At 38.1% G+C, this 26,532-nt stretch overlaps 1 protein-coding gene across 1 annotated transcript in view; it reads left to right on the top strand.

Annotated features, from left to right (window-relative positions):
• IL6ST (interleukin 6 signal transducer (gp130, oncostatin M receptor)) overlaps positions 1-14,153 on the top strand; it is a 54,842-nt gene extending 40,689 nt beyond the window's left edge. Inside the window, exons 8-13 of the mRNA XM_006891542.1 lie at positions 3,795-3,896; positions 4,080-4,226; positions 5,762-5,902; positions 6,882-6,978; positions 12,577-12,658; positions 13,425-14,153. Of these exons, the coding sequence (XP_006891604.1) occupies positions 3,795-3,896; positions 4,080-4,226; positions 5,762-5,902; positions 6,882-6,978; positions 12,577-12,658; positions 13,425-14,153 (1,298 nt within the window). The remainder of the gene's footprint in view (positions 1-3,794; positions 3,897-4,079; positions 4,227-5,761; positions 5,903-6,881; positions 6,979-12,576; positions 12,659-13,424) is intronic.
• The last annotated feature ends 12,379 nt before the right edge of the window (positions 14,154-26,532 follow it).

Here is a 26,532-nt window from a genome sequence, read left to right on the forward strand (position 1 = left end):
CATTTTACATTCCCACCAACAGTGAATAGGGGCTCCAGTTTCTCCACAACCTCGCCAGCATTTGTTGCTTGCTGTTCTGTTAAATTTTGCTATTCTGAGTGGGGTGAGATGATATCTCATAGTTGTTTTGATTTGCATCTCTCTTAGGGATCTTGTAAATCTTAGGGATTTTGAACATTTTTTTTCATGTGCTTGTTAGCCTTCTGAATGTCTTCTTCGGTGAAGTGTCTGTTCATATTCTGTGCCCATTTTTCTATTGGATTATTTGCCTTTACCTTGTTGTGGTGCTCAAGTATTTTATAAATTCTGGATATAAGTCCCTCATCTGATATGTCATTACCAAATACTTTTTCCCAGACTGTGGCTTCCCTTTTTACCCTGTTGGAGAAGTTTTTGGATGTGCATAAGGATTTGATTCTTAGAAGATCCCATTCATCTATTTTATCTTCTGGTTGTAGGTTTTTCAGGATACTTGGAAGACTGTTTATGTTGTGAATTAGGACTTATAGCGTTCTTCCAAGCTTTCCTTTAATGAAGCTTATAGTCCTTGGTTTTAGTCCTAGGTCCATGATCCACCTTGAGTTGGTTTTTGTATATGGAGTGAGGTGTGGATCTTGCTTGAGTCTATTTCAGATACTTTTCCAATTTTGCCAACACCATTTGTTAAAAAGGCTGCCGTTTCCCCACTTAACTGATTTCATCTCCTTGTCAAAAATCAGTTGACCATAGATAAATGTTTCTATCTCCGGGTTCTCAGTTTTATTCCATTGATCTATGTGTCTGTCTCTCATTGTACCAGTACCATGCTGTCTTAACCACCATGGCAGATCCTTCATCTTTTCAAGCATGATACTTCTTTCCAAAGAATAGCCTGTCCTAACAACACGTCTTAGGAAGATACAGTCCTAACAACATGTGTTAGGAAGATACAGTGTATCTTTCACAGGCTTCCCTGCAGTGGCATAGCTTCCCACATCACAACAGATACACCGTCACCCTGGGATAAACCAGTAGATAAGTGGTAGCTTTCCAGAGTTTCCACCCTTTTTAGGGAGAAATGGCAGTGACTCAGTCTTTCTTTGGATTCCTGACCATCTATAAATCAGGACCATTAGTAATTTTCCTATATCTCACTTCTAGTTATTGTTAAGAGCAATCAAAACATGCATAAATCATAGGGACCTTATGAACAGCTGATCTGAACCCTGCCTTTTCACGTGCCATCTTTATCATCTCTTACACACTGGATAGAGCCCATTGCTGACATCACCATGTGAATCCATCTCGGTAGGGGCCTTCCTCTACTTCCATGTTCCCAAGTATGATGTCCTTTTCCAAGGAATAGCCTTGCCTAGGTACATGTCCAGCGTATGAAAGAAAAAGCTTCTCCATTCTTGCCTCCAAGGAGTACTTTGGCTGCAACTTCTCTAAGACTTATCTGTTCTTTTGGCAGACTGTGGGAAATTCAGTACTCTTCTCCAACACCACAGTTCAAAGGCACCAATTCTTTTCTCATTCTTATTCATTGTCCAGCTCTCTCACGCTTATCAGAGAGCTATTATTGTCTGAATCAGCTGCACCTTAGTCTTCAAACAGATATATCATTGCTCCTTCAGCATTTTTGAGAGGTTCCTGACAGCACACTTGCTCAGTGCAATACATATACTCATTTCGTGACTACTGGTACCAAGGGTGTCGATTGTTGATCCAAGCAAGATAAAATCTTTAACAACTTCAATCCTTTCTCCATCTATCTTAATGTTGACTCTTGGTTTTATAGTGAGGACCTTTGTTTTCTTGATGTTAAAATTTAATCCATACCAAAGGCAAGTAGGCCTTGATGTTATATAGCAAGCATTTCATATCCTCTTTACTTTCAGCATGCAGGGTTGTATCATCTGCATAACACAGGTTGTTGATGAGTCTTCCTCTAATCCTAATGACACATTATTTATTATAGAGTTGAGCTTCTCAAGTTATTTGCTCAGCATACAGATTCAGTAGGTATGGAGAAAGGATACAACCTTGATGCACAACCTTCCTCATTTTAAACGATGCAGTGTTCCCTTGCTCCACTGAAACAATAACATCTTTGTCTAGGTATATAGGTGTTTTTTTTTGGGGGGGGTTTATTATTATTAAATTTTATTAGTTTTAATGAACATTTACAGAGATTTTGGGTTTTCATTTATTCATTGTTGCACTGTTTTCTCCACCCTCCTCCCCAGTTCATTCTTCTTCCCCCTTCCACATGTCTGTTTTAATTGTCCAATTGCCACAGTGCTTGTCAAAGCCAGTTCTGATTAATCTCCTTTGTCAGTGTGTCCCTTGCCATTCCCTATCACTCCTCCCTGAGAGAGACTTCACCCTGATTCATAAGGAAAAGGGGATGGCGTATTCTCTTAGCTACTTCTTTCTGAAAAGGGACGCTGTGCGTTTCAGGGTGAAGGTCTTCTCTCACTACTCTAAAAGGCCCCTTTGGCAGTAGGAAACACATAGACTATTATGGAGATTGATTTTGGAATTTAGATGCACTGTTATCAGTTGTGCTTAGCCGTACATGTTCATATCCTTGAAGAAGGTATATAGGTTTTTATATTAGCATAATTAAGTGTTCTGGGATTCCCTTTCTTCTCAGTGTGAGCCATGATTTGTTATGATCCACACAGTCAGATGCCTTTACATGGTCAATAAAACACGAATAGACATTCTTCTGGTATCCTCTGCTTTCACCCAGGATCCATCTAACATCAACAATAATATCCCTGATCCCTCAGCCTCTTCTCAAACTAGCTGAAACTTCTGGTAGTTTCCTGTCAGTGTATTGTCTAACCATTTTAAAATGCTCTTCAGCAATATTTTGCTTTCGTGATATATTAATAATATTGTTTTATGATTTCCACATTCTGTTGGTTACCTTTCTTGGGAATGGGAACAACTATGGATCTCTTTTAATCAGTCATCCAGGTAGCTGTCTTCCAAGTTTCCTTGCATAAACTAATGAGCACATCCAGGGCTGCATGTATTAGTTGAAACAAGTCATTTGGTTTCCCATAAATTCTTGGAACCACACTTTTATTTTAGCCCATACCTTCAGTGCAGCTTGAACTTCGTCTTTCATCACCACTGGCTGTTGTTCTTTGTGAAATTTTTCAGTGTCAACTAATTCTTGATTTAGTAATGCTATGTATTCTCTTCATCTTGAATTTTTTTTTCAGTTCCTTTAGCTTGAGAAATGTCGAACAAGTTCTCCCTTTTTTATTCTCTGACTCCAGCTTTTTGTACATTTTATTATAATATTTTGCTTTGTTTTCAATCTGCCCTTCAAAATCATCTGTTCAACTTAAAAATCTCTCTTGTTTTGGCTTCTTGATCATTTAATGCAATTTTCACAGTCTCTTCTGATACCCATTTTGGGGTTTTTCCTCTTTCTTCTTGGTAGTGAACTTTTGCTCACATTATAAATGATACCTTTGCAGATCTTATTCTAGATTGTTAGTTGTCAATCATTATTTAACAGTACTTAAATAGTTGTTCCTTTTATTATTGTTCATAATGCACTATATTGGCAGTAAAAGTAGCCTGTCCATTTTCTAAACAGTTCGACTCTTTTGAGTTTGAACCCAGACGTAAAGGAAATGCTTACTTAGAAAGCTGCAGATTTAGAAGAAAAAGTGGTCACAAAACTGTAATATAAAAATCAATAGTCAAAAAGTACTTTAAAAAATCAATAGTGGTATGGATATGACTTTATCATTTTAGAAAAAATGCTTAGCATACTATTCTCACTTTAGGAAACCTAAAGGAGAGCAAATGTTATTTGATAACAGTTACTCCCATATATTCTGATGGACCAGGAAGCCTGCAGTCTGTCAAGGCATACCTTAAACAAGCTGGTAAGTCCAAACTTACGGTCTTTGAAAAATTTTAGTTTTGTCTTTCCAAATGTATTTTATCAATTTTACATAAAGATGTGTCTCATTACATTCAATAATTTTGTGATGAAAAAAATTTTACTCAATTTTAATGATTTCCTAAATTCTAGTGATTTTTCAGTTAGCAAACTTATTCTCTTGCAGCACCTTCCACAGGACCTACTGTTCGAACAAAAAAAGTGGGGAAAAATGAAGCTGTCTTAGAATGGGACCATCTTCCAGTTGATGTTCAAAATGGATTTATCAGAAATTATACTATATTTTATAAAACTGCCCTTGGGAATGAAACTGGTAATAATCATATCATTTACTAGCAGTCCAATTTTTTCCAACATTACAATATTAATTTTATTGTTTGAATTTTTTTTGTTATGTTTCTTGTTATAGTTAGGTGCTATCAAGTCAATTATGACTCATAGCAACCCCATGAACAGCAGATCAAAACCTTGTTCTGTCCTGCACCATCCTCATAATCACCACCATGCTCCAGCCCCTGTGTCATTCCATTCCGTTGAGGGCCTGCCTCTCTTTCATTGGCCCTCTACTTTCCCAGGCATGATGTCTTTTTCCAAGGACTGGCGCCTTCTGACAATTCATAGGAAGTACATGAGATGAAGCTTCACCATCCTTGCCTCTCGTGAACACTCTGATCACAGTTTCTCCAAGACAGACTATTTATTATTTTGGCAGTCTATGGTATATTCAGTACTCTTTGCCAACATGACAATTAAAAGTCATCAATTCTTTGTCTTCCTACTCAATGGCCAACCTTCACATGTGTGTTAAGCAACTTAAAAATACCATGACTTGGGCCAGGCACACTCTAGTCTTTAAACTGACATCCTTGGTTTTAGCATCCTTGACAGCAGGTTTGCCTGTTGCAGTACGTCTTTTGATTTCTTGACTGCTGCTACCATGGATGCTGATTGTGAATTTAAGTAAAATTAAATCCTTGACACCTTAAGTCTTTTCTTCATAATAATATTGTATGTTATCCTCAGTAGCCAGAAAATTAAAAGGCGCATTGCCATGGGAAAGTTTGCTGTTAGGGACCTCTCCAAAGTACTGAAGAGCAATGGTGTCTCTCTGGAGACTAAGGTGTGTTTGATACAGGCCATGGTCTTCACAATCACTTGTTATGCTCAGAGAGTTGGACAATGACCAAGGAGGATAGAAGGAGAATTGATGCCTTTGAGCCGTGGTGCTGGAGAAGAGTATTGAGAATACCATGGACGGCTAGGAAAACAAACAGATTCGTCCTGGAAAGAGTTAAACCGGGTGGCTCCTTGGAGGCAAGGATTCTGAGGCTCCGTCTAACTTACTTTGGACATGTTGTGAGGAGAGACCGGTCCTTGGAGAGGGACATCATGCTTGGGAGGGTGGAGGGACGGCGCAGGAGAGGAAGGCCCTCTATGAGGTGGATTGATTCAGTGACTGGGCGATTGGGATGGGAGTGTCAGAGACAGTGCGATTGGCACAGGACAGAGCAGAGTTTAGGGCTGTTGTACATAGGGTCGCTATGAGAAGCAAGCGACTTGATGGCACATAACAACAACAACAATCCTCAGTGTTTATGGCTTAGGATAGTTTTCATGGTTCTATTAGGGAAAAACTATTTTGTGCCTGTAAGAAACTTTATTATATAGTTGTGAAAGTTGGGGTTTTTTGTTTAAATAAAAAATTTTTTATACCAATTCACTTACAAAGTTCATTTTGAAAGTCAATTTTTTATAAATTACTTTTAATACTTTTATAATGTGGCATGTGGTCTGGATGAAGCTAAACATGCAATGGTTGAAAAAGCTCACTTTTCTGATTTCTTCCAGCTGTGCACGTAGATTCCTCCCACACAGAATATACGCTGTCTTCTTTGACTAGTGACACGTTGTACATGGTACGAATGGCAGCATACACAGATGAAGGTGGGAAGAGTGGTCCTGATTTCACTTTCACTACTCCAAAGTTTGGTAAGGAATAATGAAATTTGTTGGAATTTTTTCATTTCTACCTTTCCTTTTTTAAAAAAATAAATAATAATAACCAGACCCTTTACTTGGGACAATAGAGCAAGGAGAGTCAAGACTAAGAGGAGAAGATAAAATGTTTGCTGTTTACATGTCTCCTTTTTCATTACTGAACATTTTGACTAGAGTGTCTATAGAAAAACCCCGATCAAGAAAGATAAATACAAGATAGCATTCCAAATGCTCATGGACTCCAAATTAACTGGAGACATGGAGGTGATGTTGATCTCTGAAACTGTACCCCTGAACTAATCTATAAACCTTGAGCCAGAACTCTCTCTGAAGTCTTTTCACTTAACTAGAAAAGAAGTTTTGTTTTGGGGGTAGAGGTGAGGAGTAGTGAGTTTACATTCATGGAGGAGTAACTTCTTGGATGAGGAGGGTGAGAATGGTCAAAGAATATGATCAGTGTCAATGAACTGTACATAGAAGCGATTGTATTGGTGTATATTTTACTGTGTACTTTTTTCGCAATAATCAGGGCAGGATTGTTTTATGGATTTTCTGAGTCTGTCCTGTACTCATTTGTTCTGATAGAGTTCTCCAGTTAGTGAGTGTTAGAACTCAGAGATAAGCTTTTGCTAAGATTCTACTGAGTGTAAATCAAACAGTATTACAAGATTAGGTTTGAAAGCTCCAAATTACCAAGTAGGCAATCTCCTCAGTAAGCAACTAATTTTGTTCTCCCAGCCTACTTTCATTTTATACCTACCATTCCCAGGGAGTATGTAAGGCTGAGATGAGATTTACCAAGAAGAGAGGGGGAAAACAAAATTTAGTATAAAGTATTTCATCCTTTCTATTGTTAGCTGAATTTTAAAAAAAAAATTTTACAGTAATCTTAAATTTTATTATCTGAAGTTAAACTGTCTTTAGCATATGTATTAACAATTATTTCTAATCTCACCACTATTTTTTTCAGCTCAAGGAGAAATTGAAGCCATAGTTGTGCCTGTTTGCTTAGCATTCCTATTGACAACTCTTTTAGGAGTGTTATTCTGCTTTAATAAGCGAGATCTGTAAGTACTTATTTATATATATATATATATATATCTCCATATATATTTTTTCTCAGTTTAATGAGGTATAATTTATCTCCTCTGTCTATAATCTATTTTGAGAGTTTGAGCATAATGCACAGCGCAAGCATAGTCAACATTCATTCCCTCTACAGACATCTCATAGCTTCAGCATCACTACCTTCACCTCAAACCAATTTTACGTGATAGTCTGTGTTTATGGATTCACAGTTCTATCCATTGATCTCTGTTTCTTCATTTTATACCAGCATCACATTATCTTGGTACCAAGTAATGGAGCTCTTCCAAATATGATTCCTTTCTTCACAGTTATTTGACCAGCTCCTTTACTTTGTCATTTTAATTTTAGGATCAGTTTGCCAGTTTCCTTAAGAAGAAAGCCTGCTAGAGTTTTGGATTCTTTCTTATCTAGGTTTTCTTTAATATCCTTTTATAATGTTTGGTTATTGTTAGTAGACAGGCTTTGCACCTTTCTTGTTAAACTTGTTTCTAAGTGTTTTAGTATCATTGTTTAATTTTCCTTTCCTGTTCTTAATTACTATTAAAATTATAAAATTGACTTTTGCAATGTATTGATCTTGTATCTTGAGGCCTTAATTCACTTGGTAACATTTTAGCGTTCAATAGCAATTCCTTTGGATTTTCTGTTTATGTGATTATACTGTTTGCAAGTAGAAATGATGGTCCATTTTGTTCTGGTTTGCCTTTGATTCAAAATTTTATGCTTTTGTCTTACTTCACTGACTAGGATTTCAAGGACAATGTTGAATATAAGTAGTGAAAGCTAACATCTTTTTTTATTATTTTAGGGGGGGAAAAGCATTTGGACTTTTGCTGTTACATGTTAGTTGAAGGTTTAAGTTATATTTCTATTTTGTTGAGGTTTTTAAATTTTATTTTTCTACTAGTTTATTTACAAAATTCAAATACAAATTTGAACAAATTCTTTCAATTTCCCTCACCCCTCCCATCAAATGGTACAACCCAATGATTCATTTTCCCTTCCCCCTGCACATCCACATCCCTCTGCTTCCAGCCTCTCCCACCCCTCCTGGATCTTTATGCTCATTCTACAATAATGGTTTTATATGATATTTATCCTTATGTGACTGAGTTAGTTCACTCAGCATTATGCTCTCTGGTCCATCCCAAGTTAGGTAATAATTTACAAAGTTATTGTTCCTGTGTGCTACATAGTACTCCATTTTGTTAACGTACCATAATTTCCCAATCCTTTCATTTGTGGTTGGACATTTGGGCTGTTGCCATGTTCTTGCAATGGTAAATAATGTCGCTATGAACATTGGTGTACAAATCTCAGTTTGTGCCTCAATTCTCACATTCTCAGGGTATATTCCAAAGTAGTGGAATAGCTGGGTCATATAGAATTTCTATGTTCAGCTTTTTGAAGAAGCGCCAAACTGCCTTCCAGAATGGTCGAACCATTTTACAATCCCACCAACAATGTATAAGAGTTCCTTTCTTGCCACATCCTCTCCAACATCTTAATTGCTTTCCTGTAACTTTGCCACTCTTACTGGAGTGAGATGGTAACCTCATTATAGTTTTGATTTGCATCTCTCTTATTGCCAGTGATTTGGAGCATTTCTTCATGTGTCTGTTTGCCATTCTAATATCTTCCTCTGTGAAAATTATTTCCATGTCTTTCACCCATTTTGTAACTGGGTTTTCAATCTTCTTGCGGAGGCCTAGGAGTATTCTATAAACTTTTGTTATAAGACTCTTGTCTGAGATGGAATTACCAAATGTTTGTTCCCAGTCTGTAGGTATTCTTTTCTCCCTGTTGGAAAACATTTTTGATGTGCATAAAGATTTAATCTTCAGAAGGTCCCTTGCATCAATTTTATCCTCTTTAGATTGTGCATTTCTGGTTGTATTTGGCAGTGTCTTTATGCCTTGGACTAGCACTTCTAAGCTTGATACCATTTTGTCTCTTAAGAACGTTATGGTTTTGGGTTTTACTCCCAGGTCTCAGATCCACCTTGAGTTGATTTTTGTGTATGGTGTGAGATGTTTCAGCTTTCTGCGGGTGGAAGTCCAGTTTTGCCAGCACACTCAGCAAAATTGGAATAGAAAGGAAATTCCTCAACATAGTGAAAAGTATATATGCAAAACCAAGAGCTAACATCATTCTCAGTGGAGAGAGACTAAAAACATGTCCCTTGCAAACAGGGACCAGACAAGGATGTCCACTGTCATGACTTCTTTTCAATATTGTATTGGAAGTGCTTGCTTGGGCAATATAACAAGAGAAGGAAATAAAAGGTATTCAGATTGGCAAAGAAATGGTTAAATTGTCACTTCATGCAGATGATATTATAGTGTACACAGAAAATCCCAATGACTCAACAAAAAAACCGTTAGAGTTAATAGGCCAATTTAGTAGAGTGGCAGAATATAAGATCAATATCCACAAATCAATAGGATTCCTCTACAGTAACAAAGAGAACTCAGAGGCGGAAATAAAGAAAGCAGTACCATTTGTTGTTGTTGTTGTTGTTATGTGCCGGCAAGTCATTTGCGACTCATAGCGACCCTATGCACAATAGCCCTAAACCCTGCTCTATCCTGCGCCAACCGCACTGCCTCTGACACACCCATCCCGATTACCCCAGTCACTGAATCAATCCACCTCACAGAAGGTCTTCCCCTCCGGCGCTGTCCCTCCACCCTCCCAAGCATGATGTCCCTCTCCAAGGACCCATCCCTCCTGGCAACATGTCCAAAATATGTCAGATGAAGCCCCAAAATCCTTGCCTCCAAGGAGTAGCTTGGTTTAATCCTCTCCAAGATGAATCTGTTTGTTTTCCTGGCAGTCCATGGTACATTCAGTACTCTTCTCCAGCACCACAGCTCAAGCATCAACTCTCCTTCCGTCCTCCCTAGTCATTGTCCAACTCTCTGATGCATAACAAGCGATTGCAAAGACCATGGCCTGTATCAGGCGCACCTTAGTCTCCAGAGAGATACCGTTGCTCCTGAGTACTTTAGAGAGGTCCCTAACAGCAGACTTTCCCATCGCGATACGCTTTTTTATTTCCTGACTGCTGGTGCCAAGCGTGTTGACTGTGGAGCCGAGCAAACTGAAGCTGTGAACAATCTCAATCTCTTTGCCATCCATCCTGACGCTGCCACTTGGTCCAGTGGTGAGAATCTTTGTCTTCTTGACATTGAGCCTCAGTCCATACTGAAGGCTGCAGTCCTTGACCCTCCGCAGCAATACTATTTACAATAGCCAACCACAAATTGAGATACTAGGAAGTGAATGTAACTAGAGATACAAAAGACCTATTCAGAGAAAACTACAGAGCATTTCTGAAAAACACAGTAAAAGACCTAAAGAAATGAAAAAATGAGCCCTGTTCATGGATAGGAAGACTCAATATGGTGAAAATGACAATCCTACCAAAAGCAATCTACATGTTCAATGCAATACCAATCCAGATACCAAATTCAGTTTTCAAGGAGAAAGGAAAATTATCAAATTTATTTGGAGAGTCAGGAGACCCCAAAAAAGCAAAACGCTTCTGAGAAACAAAAATGACATTAGTATGGCACTCGCTCACCTTAAAACCTACTATACAGCAGTGATGACCAAAACAGCATGATACTGTTACAATGACAGGCACATCAACCAATGGAACAGAATTGAGATCCCAGAAATAGACCCAGCTATCTTTGGTCAATGATAACCTCTTCAACAGATGGTGCTGTTGAGGTGTTTTTAATAATGAAAGGGTATTGAATTATGTCACATACATTTGCCTTCTATTGAGATGTTCATATGAGTTGTTGTCCGCATTTATTCCATGAAAATGATAGATTTCCTTGACTTGAAATGTTCGACTACATTTGCCTTCCTGAGATATTGCTGGATTAATTTTATTCACATTTTGTTCATGATTTTTGTGTCTGTTCTTGAGTAATCCTAATCTGCCTTTCTTGAGTCATATCTTCTTCTAATTAATTGAGGTGGCTGAGAGGTAAAGAATTTAGCAGTTAACATAAAGATAACATGGTTCTAACCCACGAGCTGCTCTGTAGAAAAGATGAGCAGTCTCCTCCTGTGGAATCTACTGCCTCAGAAAACCTGCTAAAAGGTCAGCTGTGGGTCAGTTCCAACTCAGCAGTACACAACAACAACAAAATTAATTGGAACATGTTGTCACCCCTATTTTCTAGAATAGTTTGTGAAATACTACTATTATTTCTTCTTTAAATTTTTTTTTTAAATATTTGATAAATTCACAAGTCTACCTCAACTTGGAGTTTTCTTGGTTAGGAAGGTTTTGTTGTTGGTTTTTTATATTTGTTTTCTTACAAGGTTCAAGTGCATTGTGTTTTCACACTATTTGATGAAAACATAATTTCTTTATAAATATGAAGTGATAGATGTTTTCTTTTTCTTTTATAGTCTGTCATGGTAATTTATAATCCTTTCAAGGAATTAATTCTTTTTATCTAGGTTGTCAACTTGAGTGGTTTTTATATTATGTGTTGATTTTATAGTTATTGTCTGAGGAAAGTCAGCCTAATAGAAACCTACCTGTAAAAAAGAGCAAGGACCATGTGGGACGGCCATATCTAACCTTTACAAACTTCACAAAGGGGAACTGTCCCTGTTAACAACATGAACAACACAAAACTAATTCCTGTGAGGTCCCATGGCCCTCTTCTTTACTGGGCCCAAAAAATCCAATGTGGTGGCTCACAGACCACACAGAGCCATGTTGGGAAATTCAAATGGTTATATACCAAGTTAGGACAGTTTTTGAAAGGTACTCCCAGGCATCTCAGCCTTCAGTCTCAGTGTTTAGACCAGTGCAATCTTAAATAAATTTTGGTGGTATGGATGTCCTGGATGATTGACATAGGTTTGCCTTTTTTACATTAAAAAAAATCATTGTATTTTTTTATATAAATGTAAAAACTGTTTAATTTTCTATCTAGGTTCTTTTTCTGTAAATTGAACTTTTTTTAACTGGTTTTCATTGGATAAGGACATAACCAACATTTTGTTGTCTGACTCAGATTCTTGGGGATGTTCTTACAAGATTTGACTTAAATATTTTTTAATTGAATACTATTGGGGAGACAGGTCCTTGGAAAGGGACATCATGCTGGGTAGGGTGGAGGGACAGCGCAGGAGGGGAAGACCCTCTATGAGGTGGATTGATTCAGTGACTGGGGTAATCGGGATGATTGTGTCAGAGACAGTGCGATTGGCACAGGATAGAGCAGGGTTTAGGGCTGTTTTACATAGGGTCACTGTGAGTTGCAAACGACTCGACGGCACATAACAACAACAACTCTAGACTTACTAACACTTTTTGGGGGGTACTGGGTGAACTAAGATTCGTATGCATTTGTAACTACTAGGTATCAGAAAAAATAATTTTTTTGTTTGGCTTTTGTGTGGAATGCATATTTTTTATTTATTTGACTAATTGGTTTGATTCTTAACCTTCTTAGGTGAATTTAGGTGAATGTATTTAGAAACAGGCTGCATTATTTATTACATGTGGTTCCACAAATGCCATATCCTTTTCTCTCCAGGATTAAAAAGCATATCTGGCCTAATGTTCCAGATCCTTCAAAGAGTCATATTGCCCAGTGGTCACCTCACACCCCCCCCAGGGTAAGATAAGATGCTTTTGATTTATTAATAATATCCATACATATTAGAATGCATGTGTGAAGTTTAACCAAAAGGTTGTCAGTCTGAATTGAAAAGTAAAATAATTTCAATAAAAATGTAAATGAATACCTGCATATTTCAGGAGTCTTTTGTCAAAACACATCTGATATTTCCAATTCAGTTCCATGAACATTAAAAATATTTGGTTGAACGTAAAAATTGCTAACTGTTAAACACTAAAACTATTTTGTAGTGGTAAGGACACATGTTGGATTGAATTTTAAAATCAAATTTAATGTTAATAGTCTATCATTTTGATACTGATATTAGATAAAGGAATGATAATAGTCATCTTTGAATTGCATGACCAAATTAAAATGTACTTTTATATTCTACAAAATTTTATTCATTCAATTTTTATTGTTTTAGTGTGTCTTTCCCCCACTTTGTAGTTAATACTGGATTATCAAATCATGTTTGTTATTTGTTTGTAGACTTACTTTAGTTTATGAAAATGTTTCTTAAGTTTTAGAAACAGCCCAATTCATACCTACTCGATTGATTTCACAATGTCAGTAGTTCAGGTAAACAACAATGATTTATTTAGTAACGTAATAACTATTATCGCTATACCATTGAAAGTTACCAAAACGGTTAAGTGATGGATTGGCTTTAATATTTGCTCTCTGTGTGTTTTTAAGTGTTTCTAAAATGGCACAAACACATAATAATAATAATAATAATAATCCATCTTTTATCTTTTTAGCACAATTTTAATCCAAAAGATCACATGTATCCAGATGGCAATTTCACTGATGTAAGTGTTGTGGAAATAGAAGCAAATGTCAAAAAGCCTTTTCCAGAAGATCTGAAGTCATTGGACCTATTTAAGAAGGAAAAAATTAGTACCGAGGGACACAGCAGTGGTATCGGAGGATCTTCTTGCATGTCATCTTCCAGGCCTAGCATCTCTAGCAGTGATGAAAATGAATCTGGGCAAAACACTTCAAGCACTGTCCAGTATTCTACTGTGGTGCATAGTGGCTACAGACACCAGGTTCCATCAGTTCAAGTCTTCTCGAGGTCCGAGTCCACCCAGCCCTTGTTAGATTCGGAAGAGCGGCCGGAAGACCTCCAGTTAGTAGATAATGTAGATGGTGGGGAAAGTATATTGTCCAGGCAACAATATTTTAAGCAAAACTGCAGTCAACAAGAAACCAGTCAAGATAGCTCACATTTTGAAAGGTCGAAGCAAGTTTCATCAGTCAATGAGGAAGATTTTGCCAGGCTTACACAGCAGCAGATTGCAGAGCTTACTCCACAGTCTGGTGGATCTGGGCAGTTGAAAATGTTTCAAGAGGTTTCTACGGCAGATGTTTTTGGTCCAGGTATTGAGAGAGAAGTCGAGAGGATTGAATCAGTTGGGATGGATGAAGGAATGCCTAAAAGTTACTTACCACAGACTGTAAGACAAGGTGGTTACGTGCCTCAGTGAAGGACCAGCTCCTCTTCCAAATTCAGCAGTACCTGTAAGACAAAGCTAACTATAGTTTTATCTGTCATTTCAGATAAAAATAATCTTCACTAACTGAAGATGATAATTTGCCCTTAAGGACAAAAATATACTGTACTCTCACATGGACTGTTTTTATTTCAGAGTATCTAGAACTCCTTTAAGCACTACATAAACTGATTTCAATCCCTGAATAGCTGAATGACTTTGTGCTGTTTCAGGATATTTGCACTGAAGAAATGGAAAACTTATCTGGCATTTATAAAGCAAAACATCATTTGTTTTGCTACATAATAAACAGAAGGTATTCAAGTCATAAGCTGCAAAATTCTTCATGATCATAGCCATACATATTTTGATGAATGTAATCACTAACATAACTTAGGAAGAATTCATTTTTAAAATTAAAAAGTTAGAACCCTCTATTTCAGCTGTCAGCATAATTTGAAAAGAGGTCTGTATGGCATAAATAAATCAACCTAGCTTTTGTAGACTGAGGGGAAAAAAAACCTAGAGCTTTAACTTGGCAGAGTAAAAATACTCTTTTTTAGAAAAATAATCTGCAACCTTAAAGTGTTTTTTTTTTTTTAATTTGCTTTGTGTTATTGACCATGTCACTTGAGACCCCATTTTCACAAACTCAACAGTGGCCTAGGTGGAGAGAAGTGCGACTGAATGCCATGAACTGTCATATGCATTTTAAAAACTGTTTGCTCTGTCTCAAGGATTAAATCTCAACAGATATCTATACATATGTATGTATAAATAATTGACCTTTCCTACCAGACTTCAGAGAATTTGGTTGACAAAGCACTTTATCGCCTATATCTTCAGCTTGAAATGGGTTTAAATGTAATATATTTGTTTTTATTTTTAGGTAAGACAAGAGAAAAATACCTTCTTTTCTCTGATTAATGAGTGAAGCAAACTAGGTTAGAGGACTTGTACTTTGCTCCCTAAATAAACAGAAACCCATAAATCTCACAGTTAGCAAATATCCTTCTTGGAGAGGCACTTAATAAAGAGATAGTTACTTTGTTGTTGTATTTTTGTGTGTGTGTGTTTTAGAAATAGCTGCTTTTTTATTATTATTGATATCACGCATTTTAGTGAAAGTCCACAAAAGAGATTGATTTTTATTCATTCCTGCACATTTTTCCTCCTCCTTTCTCTGCTAGAAGAGCTAATATTTTAATATCTACAGTTCTTAGGTAGCATGAGCCTTAGTTCCACATGATGATTTAGGAGTATTTTAAGTCTCTTTCCACTGTGTCCGTTCTTCAGAGGAGAAGTGAGCCAGCCCTTTGAAGTTTATCACTAAATCCACTTATACTCAATGCCATTCTCTTTCCATCACATTTGACATGGCAGGAGCTCAGGATAGGGCTGAATGAATAGAGAAAAAAAAGGTCATTCGTCACCAGTTCACTTATAGGCTGCTGCTAGCAAATGAGTTTGGAAGATATAGATTGTGTTTTTCTATCATATTTCAATTTTAGAAGTCGGGCTAACAAAGTTTGTAAAAGATATTGAAGAATAAAAAACTAAGACTGTTTGACATGCATCTATAGTTGAAGTATAATTTTTCTCTCACAGGATATTGTTCAGTTTAGACTTCCTGTTCTTTTTCATTGTGTTCTTATGTTTATTAATGCTTTTAGAGTTTTTCCACCTATACTCATTTGTGAGACAGGCAGAGGTTTTTATGTTGGTATATTCTATTTCCTACTTTACTCAAAACTGATGGGAGATTGGAAGAACCCCAGAAGTAAATGAGAACAGTTAGGCCCAGTGAGGTCCACTCAGGACAGAAACTAACTCTCACTACAAGACAAGATAGCTAAGGCCAGCCCAGCAAGAACTAGATTTGTCTCTCCTATGTCTGTCAGGAAATTTTTACCCATTAAAATTTTTATTCTTCAGAATACATAGTCATGTTATTGTAATGATGTTTTTAGCTATATTTCCTAAAAAAATACAACAGTATTATGAAGCACATAGTCATGTAATTGTGTACATTTGAGAAAAGGGCCAGTTATTTGAGAACTTGTAACCCAAGAGAAAGAAAAGGAAAGACCCTCTTGTGAGCAACCTCTTTATCAGAACAGGTGTAGTGTAATACGTGCCCCCTTATCACAGGGCACTTGAGACCTATTTATTACATGGATATGTGGTTACTATGGAAAGAGTATGCCCAAGAAATGAGTATATATTTGAACACTCAGATGTATGATACATCTTTACATTATAGGGGAAAAAAATAACAACAGTCCTGTAATGTTTTAAATGCCAAATCATTTCCATACTGGAGATCTTAGAATTATCCATGTTTTAAACTTTCATTCATTGCTGACAAGTGGAAACTGACTCATAGCTCAATCTGTCAGAGGCTGTAAATCACATGGGAGGAAACTGTACATCTTTTTCTGCAGAGCTGCTGGTGGATGTGAACCACTGAGAAGGGGTGGCCTTTGTGGTTAGTACTGCAACTCTTTAAGGACTAGTATGGCACCAGTGTTCCAGTCCATGTTTTAACGCATGTAAATGGGATTTGAGTAGGCAGAGGAGCAAATCTGGTTTATTATTTATATGAAAACTACCCTGCATATAAATTAATAGGTTGTTTATTCTTTAAATTTTTACCATCCCCAAAGTTTGTATTTATTTAAAGGGATGCTAAGACATCAAAAAGCAGCCTCTTTACAGTTCAAACTAAATCACTCTGTCTGATGCTCTTTTTCTCTTATAGAATTAGAGCTGGGTACTTGACATGTAGTTATTGATGTCTCTGATATAACATCCCCCTCCCTCAAAAAGACACAATACTGAGAACTAGAAAACTGCAGCCTTTTGCACATTCAGATCTAAATGTTTAATCTGTAAAAGCAAACCATGAATCATACAAACCATATGTATGTTCTTTGCTCATTTGTGTTCTCTTGCTTCTTTCTTGATAAAAAATTTTCCCACATGACTTTCATCTAGTGACCCTAGCTTTTCTTCTGAAGTTAATGATTAATAACACTGAAGTGTTATTTTTTTAATTGTTTACTTAGTAAGTATGCCAATTATAAGTAGACATTTCAAATACCTTTAGAACTAAGAATCCAGTGATAATTTTCTTTTGTGATTTGAGGGAAAGCTTCCAAAGCAAATTGGTTTTACATTCAACCATTCATACTAATTTTGTCTTATGTCATTAACACAATACCTACAATGTTACCTTGCTGTTCCCACTATATCCCTGTGATTCTTGTTTCCATTAATCCTTTTATCATACCTCTTCCTTCTGAGCTTTGTCTCTGGACAAATGTTGGTTCCCTGTTTTATCTTGTAAGGTCAGTAAATATGATTGTAAGAGATATTTTCTTTTTCCTACCCATATACTTTGTAAAAATTATGGCAAAAGTGAATTATTTAATAGTCCCTAATATATTTCTGATCACAGGTATATATTGTCTGAATCAAGCTTGAAAACATTCCTACCATTCTGTTAGATTTCATATTATTCTTGCATTATTTTACTCAGCTATGGTTCTTTTTATGAGCAAATTCCGAAACCATACTGAGGTTAAATTGCAATAATATATTTTAATCTAAAAAAAAATTCCTTCCTAGTTGAAAACACTTCTATTTTGGTAAAAGTTTATTTAGTAAAATGTCATAGGAATTTGCTACGTAAACTTCCAAGTGAATTGTTAAAATATATCTTTCTATGTATGAAGTGTTAGATTGCATTCACTAAATAACCATTTTTAATATGTGTACATTTATGTAAATTGGGAGAAATAATGGATCCATAAAAAGCAATATATGAAGATTTAGAGTAAAACGGCATTATTACAGGTTTCAGAAAACGTATAAACTAGCAAACCTATACCCTAGGTGTTCTCTGAACTGATAATTTGTAACAAGCAGTTCCTTTTCAGTCTTTAAAACAGTAAATTGATCAGTAGTAACTCACCAGGATTTTCTTGAAAATGTTCTTAATCTCTGTTATTCTTTTCAGATGTCGTTTTAAAATGCTTAAGTATTTTTCCAGAACTAAATGTATTTTCTTTCGAGTTAATCTCAAAACTTTGAGTTGCGTTTTCTTTTAATAATTTATGCTACCAGATGTGCATTAACATGGTGTACAGTATATTGCATTTTAAAGAGGGGGAGAAGCTCAGGATGAGCTCTTCTGTTGTTACCTGTTCCTAATATTTCATGGACTTTTTTACAGTCATTGATTCCCTCACACTGGTTGACAAGCTTATTTCCTGGTTCTTCACTAAAGTTGGTAGATGTAAAAAGTGTTCAAGACTGATGTTGGTAGATTTGCCAGATCTTTTACTCCTTAAACTAAGGTTTTGTCTGATACATGTTTCAAATACTGTTACATGAATACCAAAAGTGCTGGGTTATAAACAAAGGAATATCTTTAAAAGTAGGTATTTGAGAATTCTTTAGTTTTAATGTATTTGAATATTAAATAATATACTCTAAATGTGCAGCTCACCAAGATTACTGTGTAGTGATTAGCATTAGATACTTCCTTGTTTGGTCTCAGCTATGTACTAGTAAATGCAGTACTTTCAAATGCACTTGCTGTTTTACCCCACCTAACCTAACTACCTTTACATGACTAGAGTTATTTCATGTATTTATACCTTTCCAGTGAATTGCATGTACAAATTAACCACAGCTATAATTTTTCATGTTGATAGAACTCTAAATGTTGTCATAAATATTCTCATATATCAGATCTAACATTTAAATATAAGAAATAAATTCTTACTCAGATTTTTTTTTGTGCGTGAGCCTCCCATTTTACTGTCCTTTCTATGATTTTCGAAGTATCACTGCCAGTAAAGACTAAACTGTACCTTTTCCAAGCTATGGTATTTTCAGCTGCTTCCTATGCATCTGAATGTTTGAACAATAAATAAGGAAGACTAGAGAAGAATGGGTGTCTTTGAATTGTGGTCTTGGAGAAGAGTGTTGAATGCACCGTGGACTCCCAAAAGATCAAAACTCTGTCTTGGAGGAAGTGCAATCAGAGTGCTCCTATAAAGGCAACGATGACGAAGCTGTGTCTTACATACTTGGATTATTTTGTCAGGAGGGGATTGTCCTTGGAAACAGTTGTCATGCTGGGAGAAGTGGAAGGTCAGATAAATAAAAAGACCCTGAACAAGACGGGTAGAAATAAAAAGACCCTGAACAAGACGGGTTGACACAGTGACTGTAACAATGGCCACGTGCATGTTGGAAATCATGAGCATGGCAGGGGATAGAGTAAGGTTCAGAGCTGTTCATTGGGTCACTGTGTGGTAGTCAGTTCAACTGGATCCAACAAAATACAGGCCAAGGCTAGGGGCTGATTTATCTTAGCCTTAATAACATACAGTACAAACTCTGACGAGATCGAGCACGTTCAGGGTGGTATGGCCGTAGGCACAGTACAGACTCTGAAATGGCAGATTTACTAGCAGTCCTTTGGTCTCAAATGCCATCCCCTCGCGACACTTTTTCTCTACCAGTTGCAGATGCATCAGCTTTTGAAGTACTGTTGTCATGTGGTCCGTGCTCAGGCTCTTGTGTCTGTCGCTGCCCCTAGAGGGCAAGAAGGACACATAATCTCACTGTTTCTCACTGAGTTTACAAATTGTTATTGCTAGGAGTCAAGTACAACTCAGGGACCCTATAAACAGCTGCCCTGAATCAGGCTCCAATCTTTGCTGTGCTCATCATCTCTAACGCTAGAGCCCGTTGCTGAAGTCACCATGTCAATGTATCTCATTAGGGATTTTCTCCTTCACTGACCCTCCATCTTCCAAGGAATAGGCTTGCCTAGCTACATGTCCAAAGTATGAAAGATCATAATCTTTGCCTCCAAGGAGCACCCAAGTTTCATCCTTCTCCAGAACCTGTTCTTTTGGCAGACTGTAGGATATGCAATACTTTTCTCTAGCACCACGAATCAAAGGCATCTCTTTTGTATTCCTTATCCATTGTCCAATCTCTGATGAGTAGTATAGAAGATGATGGCCTCAATCAAGTGCACCTGAGTCTTCAGGCTAACATCATTGTTCAGCATTTTGGAGAAGTCCCTGTCAGCAGGCTTGCCCATTACATGTCCTGATTTTAGGTTGCATGCCCTCACATTGTGATTTTACCCAAAACAAGCAGTAAGACAGAAAGCCCCCCACTGAGCAACAAATCCATTTAATTTACCTTCATATTCCAAGTTCAACATTTACTTATTTTCCCTCAGGTGCTAAAGGTATTAAATAAGAAGGTATAACTTTATTTTTGAGGTCTAGGGATCTCTGGTGGCCTCGTGAAAGTACTTGCACTCCCAACACAAAGGAGTGCAGTTCCACCAGCTGTTCTGTGAGAAAAGGTTCAAAAGTCTCCTCCCGTGCAATTTACCGCCTCTGAAAACCTGCTAGAGATTCAGCTGCGAGTCAGATATGACTCGATAGTTGTATGCTGTCAAGTCACCTGCAACTCATAGTGACCCTGTGTTCAATAGCTCTAAACCCTACTCTATCCTGTGCCAATCTTATTGTCTCTGACACACTTACCCCCATTACCCCAGACACTAACTCAAGCCATCTCATAGAGCGTCTTCCTCTCTTGTGCTGTCTCCTCACCCTGCCAAACATGATGTCTCTCTCCAAACACTGGTCCCACCTTGCAGCATGTCCAAAGTATGTTAGATGAAGCTTCAGAATCCTTGCCTCCAAGGAATGGCCTGGTCTACCTTCCCTAGGGCGAATTTGTTTGTTCTCCTAGCAGTCCATGGTATATCAATACTCTTCTCCAGCACTACAGCTCAAAGGCATAGGTTCTCCTATCATCCCATTGTCCAGCTTTCTGATGCATTGCAAATAATGGCAAAGACTGTGGCCTGGATCAGGCGCACCTTAGTCTCCAGATAGACCTTGATACTCTTCAGTACTTTGAAGAGATCTCTGAGCAGACTTTCCCAATGCAATTAATCTTTTAATTTCCTGGATTCTACTAAGAGTGTTGATGTGGAGACAAGCAAACTAAAGCTATTAACAATCTCAATCTCCTCACCATAACGATGCTGTCAGTCGGCCCATTGGTGAGAACCTTTGTTTCCTTATTATTGAACTTGAATCCATATCAGGTCCTCCTCAGTTTCAGCAAGCAGGGTTCTGTCATCTGTATAACACAGATTGTTGTTGAGTCTTTTCCAATCCTGATGCCACATTTCTCCTAAAAGAGCCCAGTCTCATGGATAATCTGTTCTGCATCTAGATTGAAAAGGTATGGAGATAGGACACATACTTGGTGTACACCCTTCCCAATTTTGAACCATGCAGTGTTCATTGCTCTGTTCTGATGACTGCCTCCTGGTCCAAGTATTTTGTTTTATGTTGTGCCATCGAGTCTCTTGCAACTCATAGTGACCCTATGTACAAGAGCTCTAAACGTTGTTCTATCCTGTACCAACCTAGCCATCCCAAAAAACGCTTATTCCTACCACTCCAGTCACAGAATTGATCCATCTCATCAAAGGTCTTCCTCTCCTTCGCCGCCCCTCCACTCTGCCAAACTTGATGTCCCTCTCCAAGGATCTGTCCCTCCTTTCAACATGCCCAAAGTATGTCAGACAAAGCTTCAGAATCCTTGTCTCCAAGGAACATTCTGGCTTCACCTTCTCCAGGACAAAACTGTTTGTTCTCCTAGCAGTCCATGGTATATTCAACACTCATCTCCAGCACCACACAGCTCAAAGGCATCAATTCTCTTTCTATGATCCCTATTCACTTTCCAACCCTCTGATGCATAGCATGGAATTGCGAAGACTATAGCCTGGATCAGGTGCACCTTAGTCTCCAGCCTGACATCTTGCGCTTCAGTACTCTTGAGAGGTCCCTCACAGCTGACTTTACCAATGCAATTCATCTCTTGATTTCCTGGCTGCTGTTACCAAGAGTGTTGACTGTGGAGCCAAGTAAACTAAAACTTACTATCTCAATCTAATCTCTTCACCATCCATACCGATGCTGCCAATTGGTCCAGTGGTGAGAATCTTTGTTTTCTTGATGTTGAGCTTCAATCCATATTGAAGACTGCAGTCTTTGGCCTTCTGCAGCAAGCGCTTCAGGTCGTCCTCAGTTTCATCAAGCAGGGTTGTGTCATCTGCATAACGCAGGTTGTTGATGAGTCTTCCACCAATCCTGATGCCACATTCCTCCTCGTACAGCCCAGCGTCTCAGATGATCTGTTTTGCATACAGATTGAAAAGCTATGGAGACAAAGTACATCCCTGACAAACCCTCTTTGTGATTTTGAACCATGTAGTGTCTCCTTGCTCTGTTCTGATGACTGCCTCTTGGTCCAAGTATAGGTTTAGCATTGTTGTTGTTATGTGCCAAGCAACTCATAGCGACCCTATGTACAACAGCCCTAAACTCTGCTCTGTCCTGTGCCAATCGCTGCGTCTCCGATACACCCATCCTGATTACCCCAGGCACTGAATCAATGCACCTCATATAGGGCCTTCCCCTCCTGCGCTGTCCTTCCACCCTACCAAGCATGATGTCCCTCTCCAAGGACTGGTCCCTCCTTCCAGCATGTACAAAGTATGTTAGATGGAGCCTCAGAATCCTTGCCTCCAAGGAGCCACCCGGTTTGACACTTTCCAGGATGAATCTGTTTGTTTTCTTAGCAGTCCATTATACTCTCAATACTCTTCTCCAACACCACAGCTCAAAGGCATCAATTCTCCTTCTATCCTCCTTGGTCATTGTCCAACTCTCTGATGCATAACAAGTGATTGCAAAGACCATGGTCTGTATCAGACTCACCTTAGTCTCCAGAGAGACACCATTGCTCTTCAGTTTCTTGGAGAGGTCCCTAACAGCAGACTTTGTCATAGCAATACGTCTTTTAATTTTCTGACTACTGGTGCCAAGAGTGTTGACTGTGGAGCCAAGTAAACTAAAACTTACTATCTCAATCTCTTCACCATCCATACCGATGCTGCCAATTGGTCCAGTGGTGAGAATCTTTGTTTTCTTGATGTTGAGCTTCAATCCATATTGAAGACTGCAGTCCTCGACCTTCTGCAGCAAGCGCCTCAGGTCATCCTCAGTTTCAGCAAACAGGGTTGTGTCATCTGCATAACGCAGGTTGTTGATGAGTCTTCCACCAATCCTGATGCCACATTCCTCCTCGTACAGCCCAGCGTCTCAGATGATCTGTTTTGCATACAGATTGAAAAGCTATGGAGACAAAGTACATCCCTGACAAACCCTCTTTGTGATTTTGAACCATGTAGTGTCTCCTTGCTCTGTTCTGATGACTGCCTCTTGGTCCAAGTATAGGTTTCTCATTAGCATGATCAAGTATTCTGGGATTCCCATTCTTCTCAGAGTCAGCCACAGTTTGTTATGATCCACACAGTCAAACGCCTTTGCATAGTCAATGAAACACAGATATATATTTCCTCTGGTATTCCCGGCTTTCAGCCAAGATCCATCTAACAATAGGTACAATATCCATAGTATCACGACCCCTTCTAAACCCAGCCTGGACTTCTGGCAGTTCTCTGCTGATGTGTTGTTCGAGTCGTTTTTGGATAGGCTCCCATTAGCACAATCAAATGTTCTGGGATTCCCATTCTTCTCAGAATCAGCCACAGCTTGTTGGGATCCACATAGTCAAAAGCCTTTGCATATTCAACAAAGCACAGATAGACATTCTTCTGGTATTCTCTGCTTTCTACCAAGATCCTTCTAACATTAGCTATAATATCCCTAGTACTACGACCTCTTCTAAATCCAGCCTGCACATCTGGAAGTTCTCTGTTGACATATTGTTCCAAACGTTTTTGGATCTTTTTCAGCAGAATCTTGCTTGCATGTGATATTAATGATATTGTTTGATAATTTGCTCACTACATTGGATCACCTTTCTTTGGAATGGGAACAAATATCGATCTTTTTCCAGGCAGTCGGCCAGCTGGCTGTCCTCCAGATTTCTTGGCACAGCTTAAGTGAGCACATCCAGGGCAGTGTCTGTTTGTTGAAATATGTCAATTGGTATGCAGTCAACTCCTTTAGCCTTGCTTTTTGTCAATTCCTTCAGAGCAATTTGAACTTCCTCCTTCATCACCATAGGCTCTTGCTCATACGTCATTTCATTAAATTCTTCTGTGTCAGCCAATTCTTTCTAATACAGTGACTGTGTGTATTCCTTCTGTCTTCTCTTGATAATTCCTAGATCACTTAACATTCTACCCAAAGTCTCCTTAAGCATTGCCACCTATGCCTTGAATTTGTTTTTCAGATCCTTCCGCTTAAGAAACGCTGAGCAAGTTCGGTCCTTTTGATTTTCTGACTCCAACTCTCTGCACATTTCATTATAGTATGTTGTTTTGTCGTCCCGGGCTGCCTTTTGAAATTTTCTGTTTAGCCCTTTGATTTCTTGGTTTCTTCCTTTAGCTTTGGCTTCTTGGCGCTCTAATGCAATATTCAGAGTCTCATCCATCTTGGTCTTTTCTTCTTTTTCAGCCTTTGTAATGATCTTTTGCATTCTTCATGTACGATTTTCTTGATATCCTGCCAGAGCTCATTTATTTGGTCTATGCTCATTGGTGCTCAAGGCCTCAAACCTGTTCCTGAGTTGGTTTTGAAATTCGAGTGGGATAGACTTAAGATCAAATTTTGGTTCCCGTGGACTTGATTTCATTTTCCTTTGCATAAGCATGTCAAGTGTTCTGGAATTCCCATTTTTTTTTGGTTTTTATAACTCTTATTTACAAAATTTGAATACATTGGGTTTCACAAAAGAGCCTCCCATTTCTTCAGCCCCCCATCCCCCACCCATCAAACTGTACAACCCTATGATTTCCCTCTATTTCCACCCTGCCCCCTGGCTTGGATTCTCATACTCATTCTACAATAATGGTTTTATACAGTAGTTGTCCTGTGGGACTGAGTTAGTTAACCCAACATTATACTCTCCCGTCACTCCCAAGTTAGGTGATAATTTACAAAATTTTTATTCCTGTGTACTGTGTAAGTATTCCATTGTATGAATGTACCATAACTCCTCAATCCATTTGTTTGTGGTTGGACATCTGGGCTGTTTCCATGTTCTTGCAATGGTAAATAATACTGCTATGAACATTTGGGTGTTCCCATTTGAGCCTCATTTTCTTGGGGTATATTCCAAGCAATGGAATAGCTGGGTCATACGGAATTTCTACATTCAGCTTTTTTGAGGAAGCACCAAAATGCCTTGCAGAGTGGTTGTACCATTGTACAATCCCACCAACAATGTAAAAGAGTTTCTATCTCACCACATCCTCTCTACCATTTATTATTTGCTGTCCTGTTAAAGTTTGCCACTGCTATTGGCATGAGATAGTATCTCTTTGTGGTTTGATTTGCATCTCTCTTTATTGCCAGTGATTTGGAGCATTTCTTTATATTCTGGTGATTTGAATAAATTCTGTGAAAATTCTTTCCATGTCTTTTGCCCATTTTGTAATTGGGTTATCGGATTTTTACTTGTGGAGGCCCAGAAGTATTCTATAAACTTTCATTATAAGACTCTTGTCTGAGATGGTATTGCCAATTGTTTGTTCCCAGTCAGTAGGTTTTCTTTTCATCCTATTGGAATATTTTTTTTTATGAACACAGGGATTTAATCTTTAGAAGGTCCCATCCATCAGTTTTATCCTCTTCAGGTTATACATTTCTGGCTGCATTTGGCAGTTTCTTTATGCAGTAGACTGTAGCTACTGAGCTTGATCCCAGTTTGTCTCTTATAAACTTTATGGTTTTGTGCTTTACTCTCAGGTCTCTCATCCAGCTTGAGTTGATTTTTGTGTATGGTGTGACATATGGACCCTGTTTCAGCTTTTTGCAGGTAGCAGTCCAGTTTTGCCAGCACCATTTGTTGAAGAGGTTGTAATTTTCCCACTTAATAGGTTTTATTTCCTTGTTGAATATCAGTTGACCAAAGACAGCTGGGTCTATTTCTGGGTTCTCAATTCTGTTCCATTGGTGTTTGTGCCTCTACCAGTACCATGCTATTTGGTTATTACTGCTGTGTAGTGGAGTGCTATACCTTCTATTTCATTTTTGTTTCACAGAAGTATTTTGCTTGTTTGGGGTCTTTCCTCTGCAAATAAACTCGATAATTTCCCTTTTAATCTCCATGAAAAATAAATTTGGTATCTGTATTGGGGTTGCATTGAATATGTAGATTGCTTCTGGTAGGATTATTATTTTCACAATATTGAGTCTTCCTATCGATGCACTTGCTGCAGAGGGTCCAGGACTGCAGCCTCCAATATGGATTGGGGCTCAATGTCAAGAAGACAAAG

The sequence above is a fragment of the Elephantulus edwardii genome, unplaced genomic scaffold (genome assembly GCF_000299155.1).
Source record: "Elephantulus edwardii isolate Elephantulus edwardi_28Jun2011 unplaced genomic scaffold, EleEdw1.0 scaffold00099, whole genome shotgun sequence".
Lineage (NCBI taxonomy): Eukaryota > Metazoa > Chordata > Mammalia > Macroscelidea > Macroscelididae > Elephantulus > Elephantulus edwardii.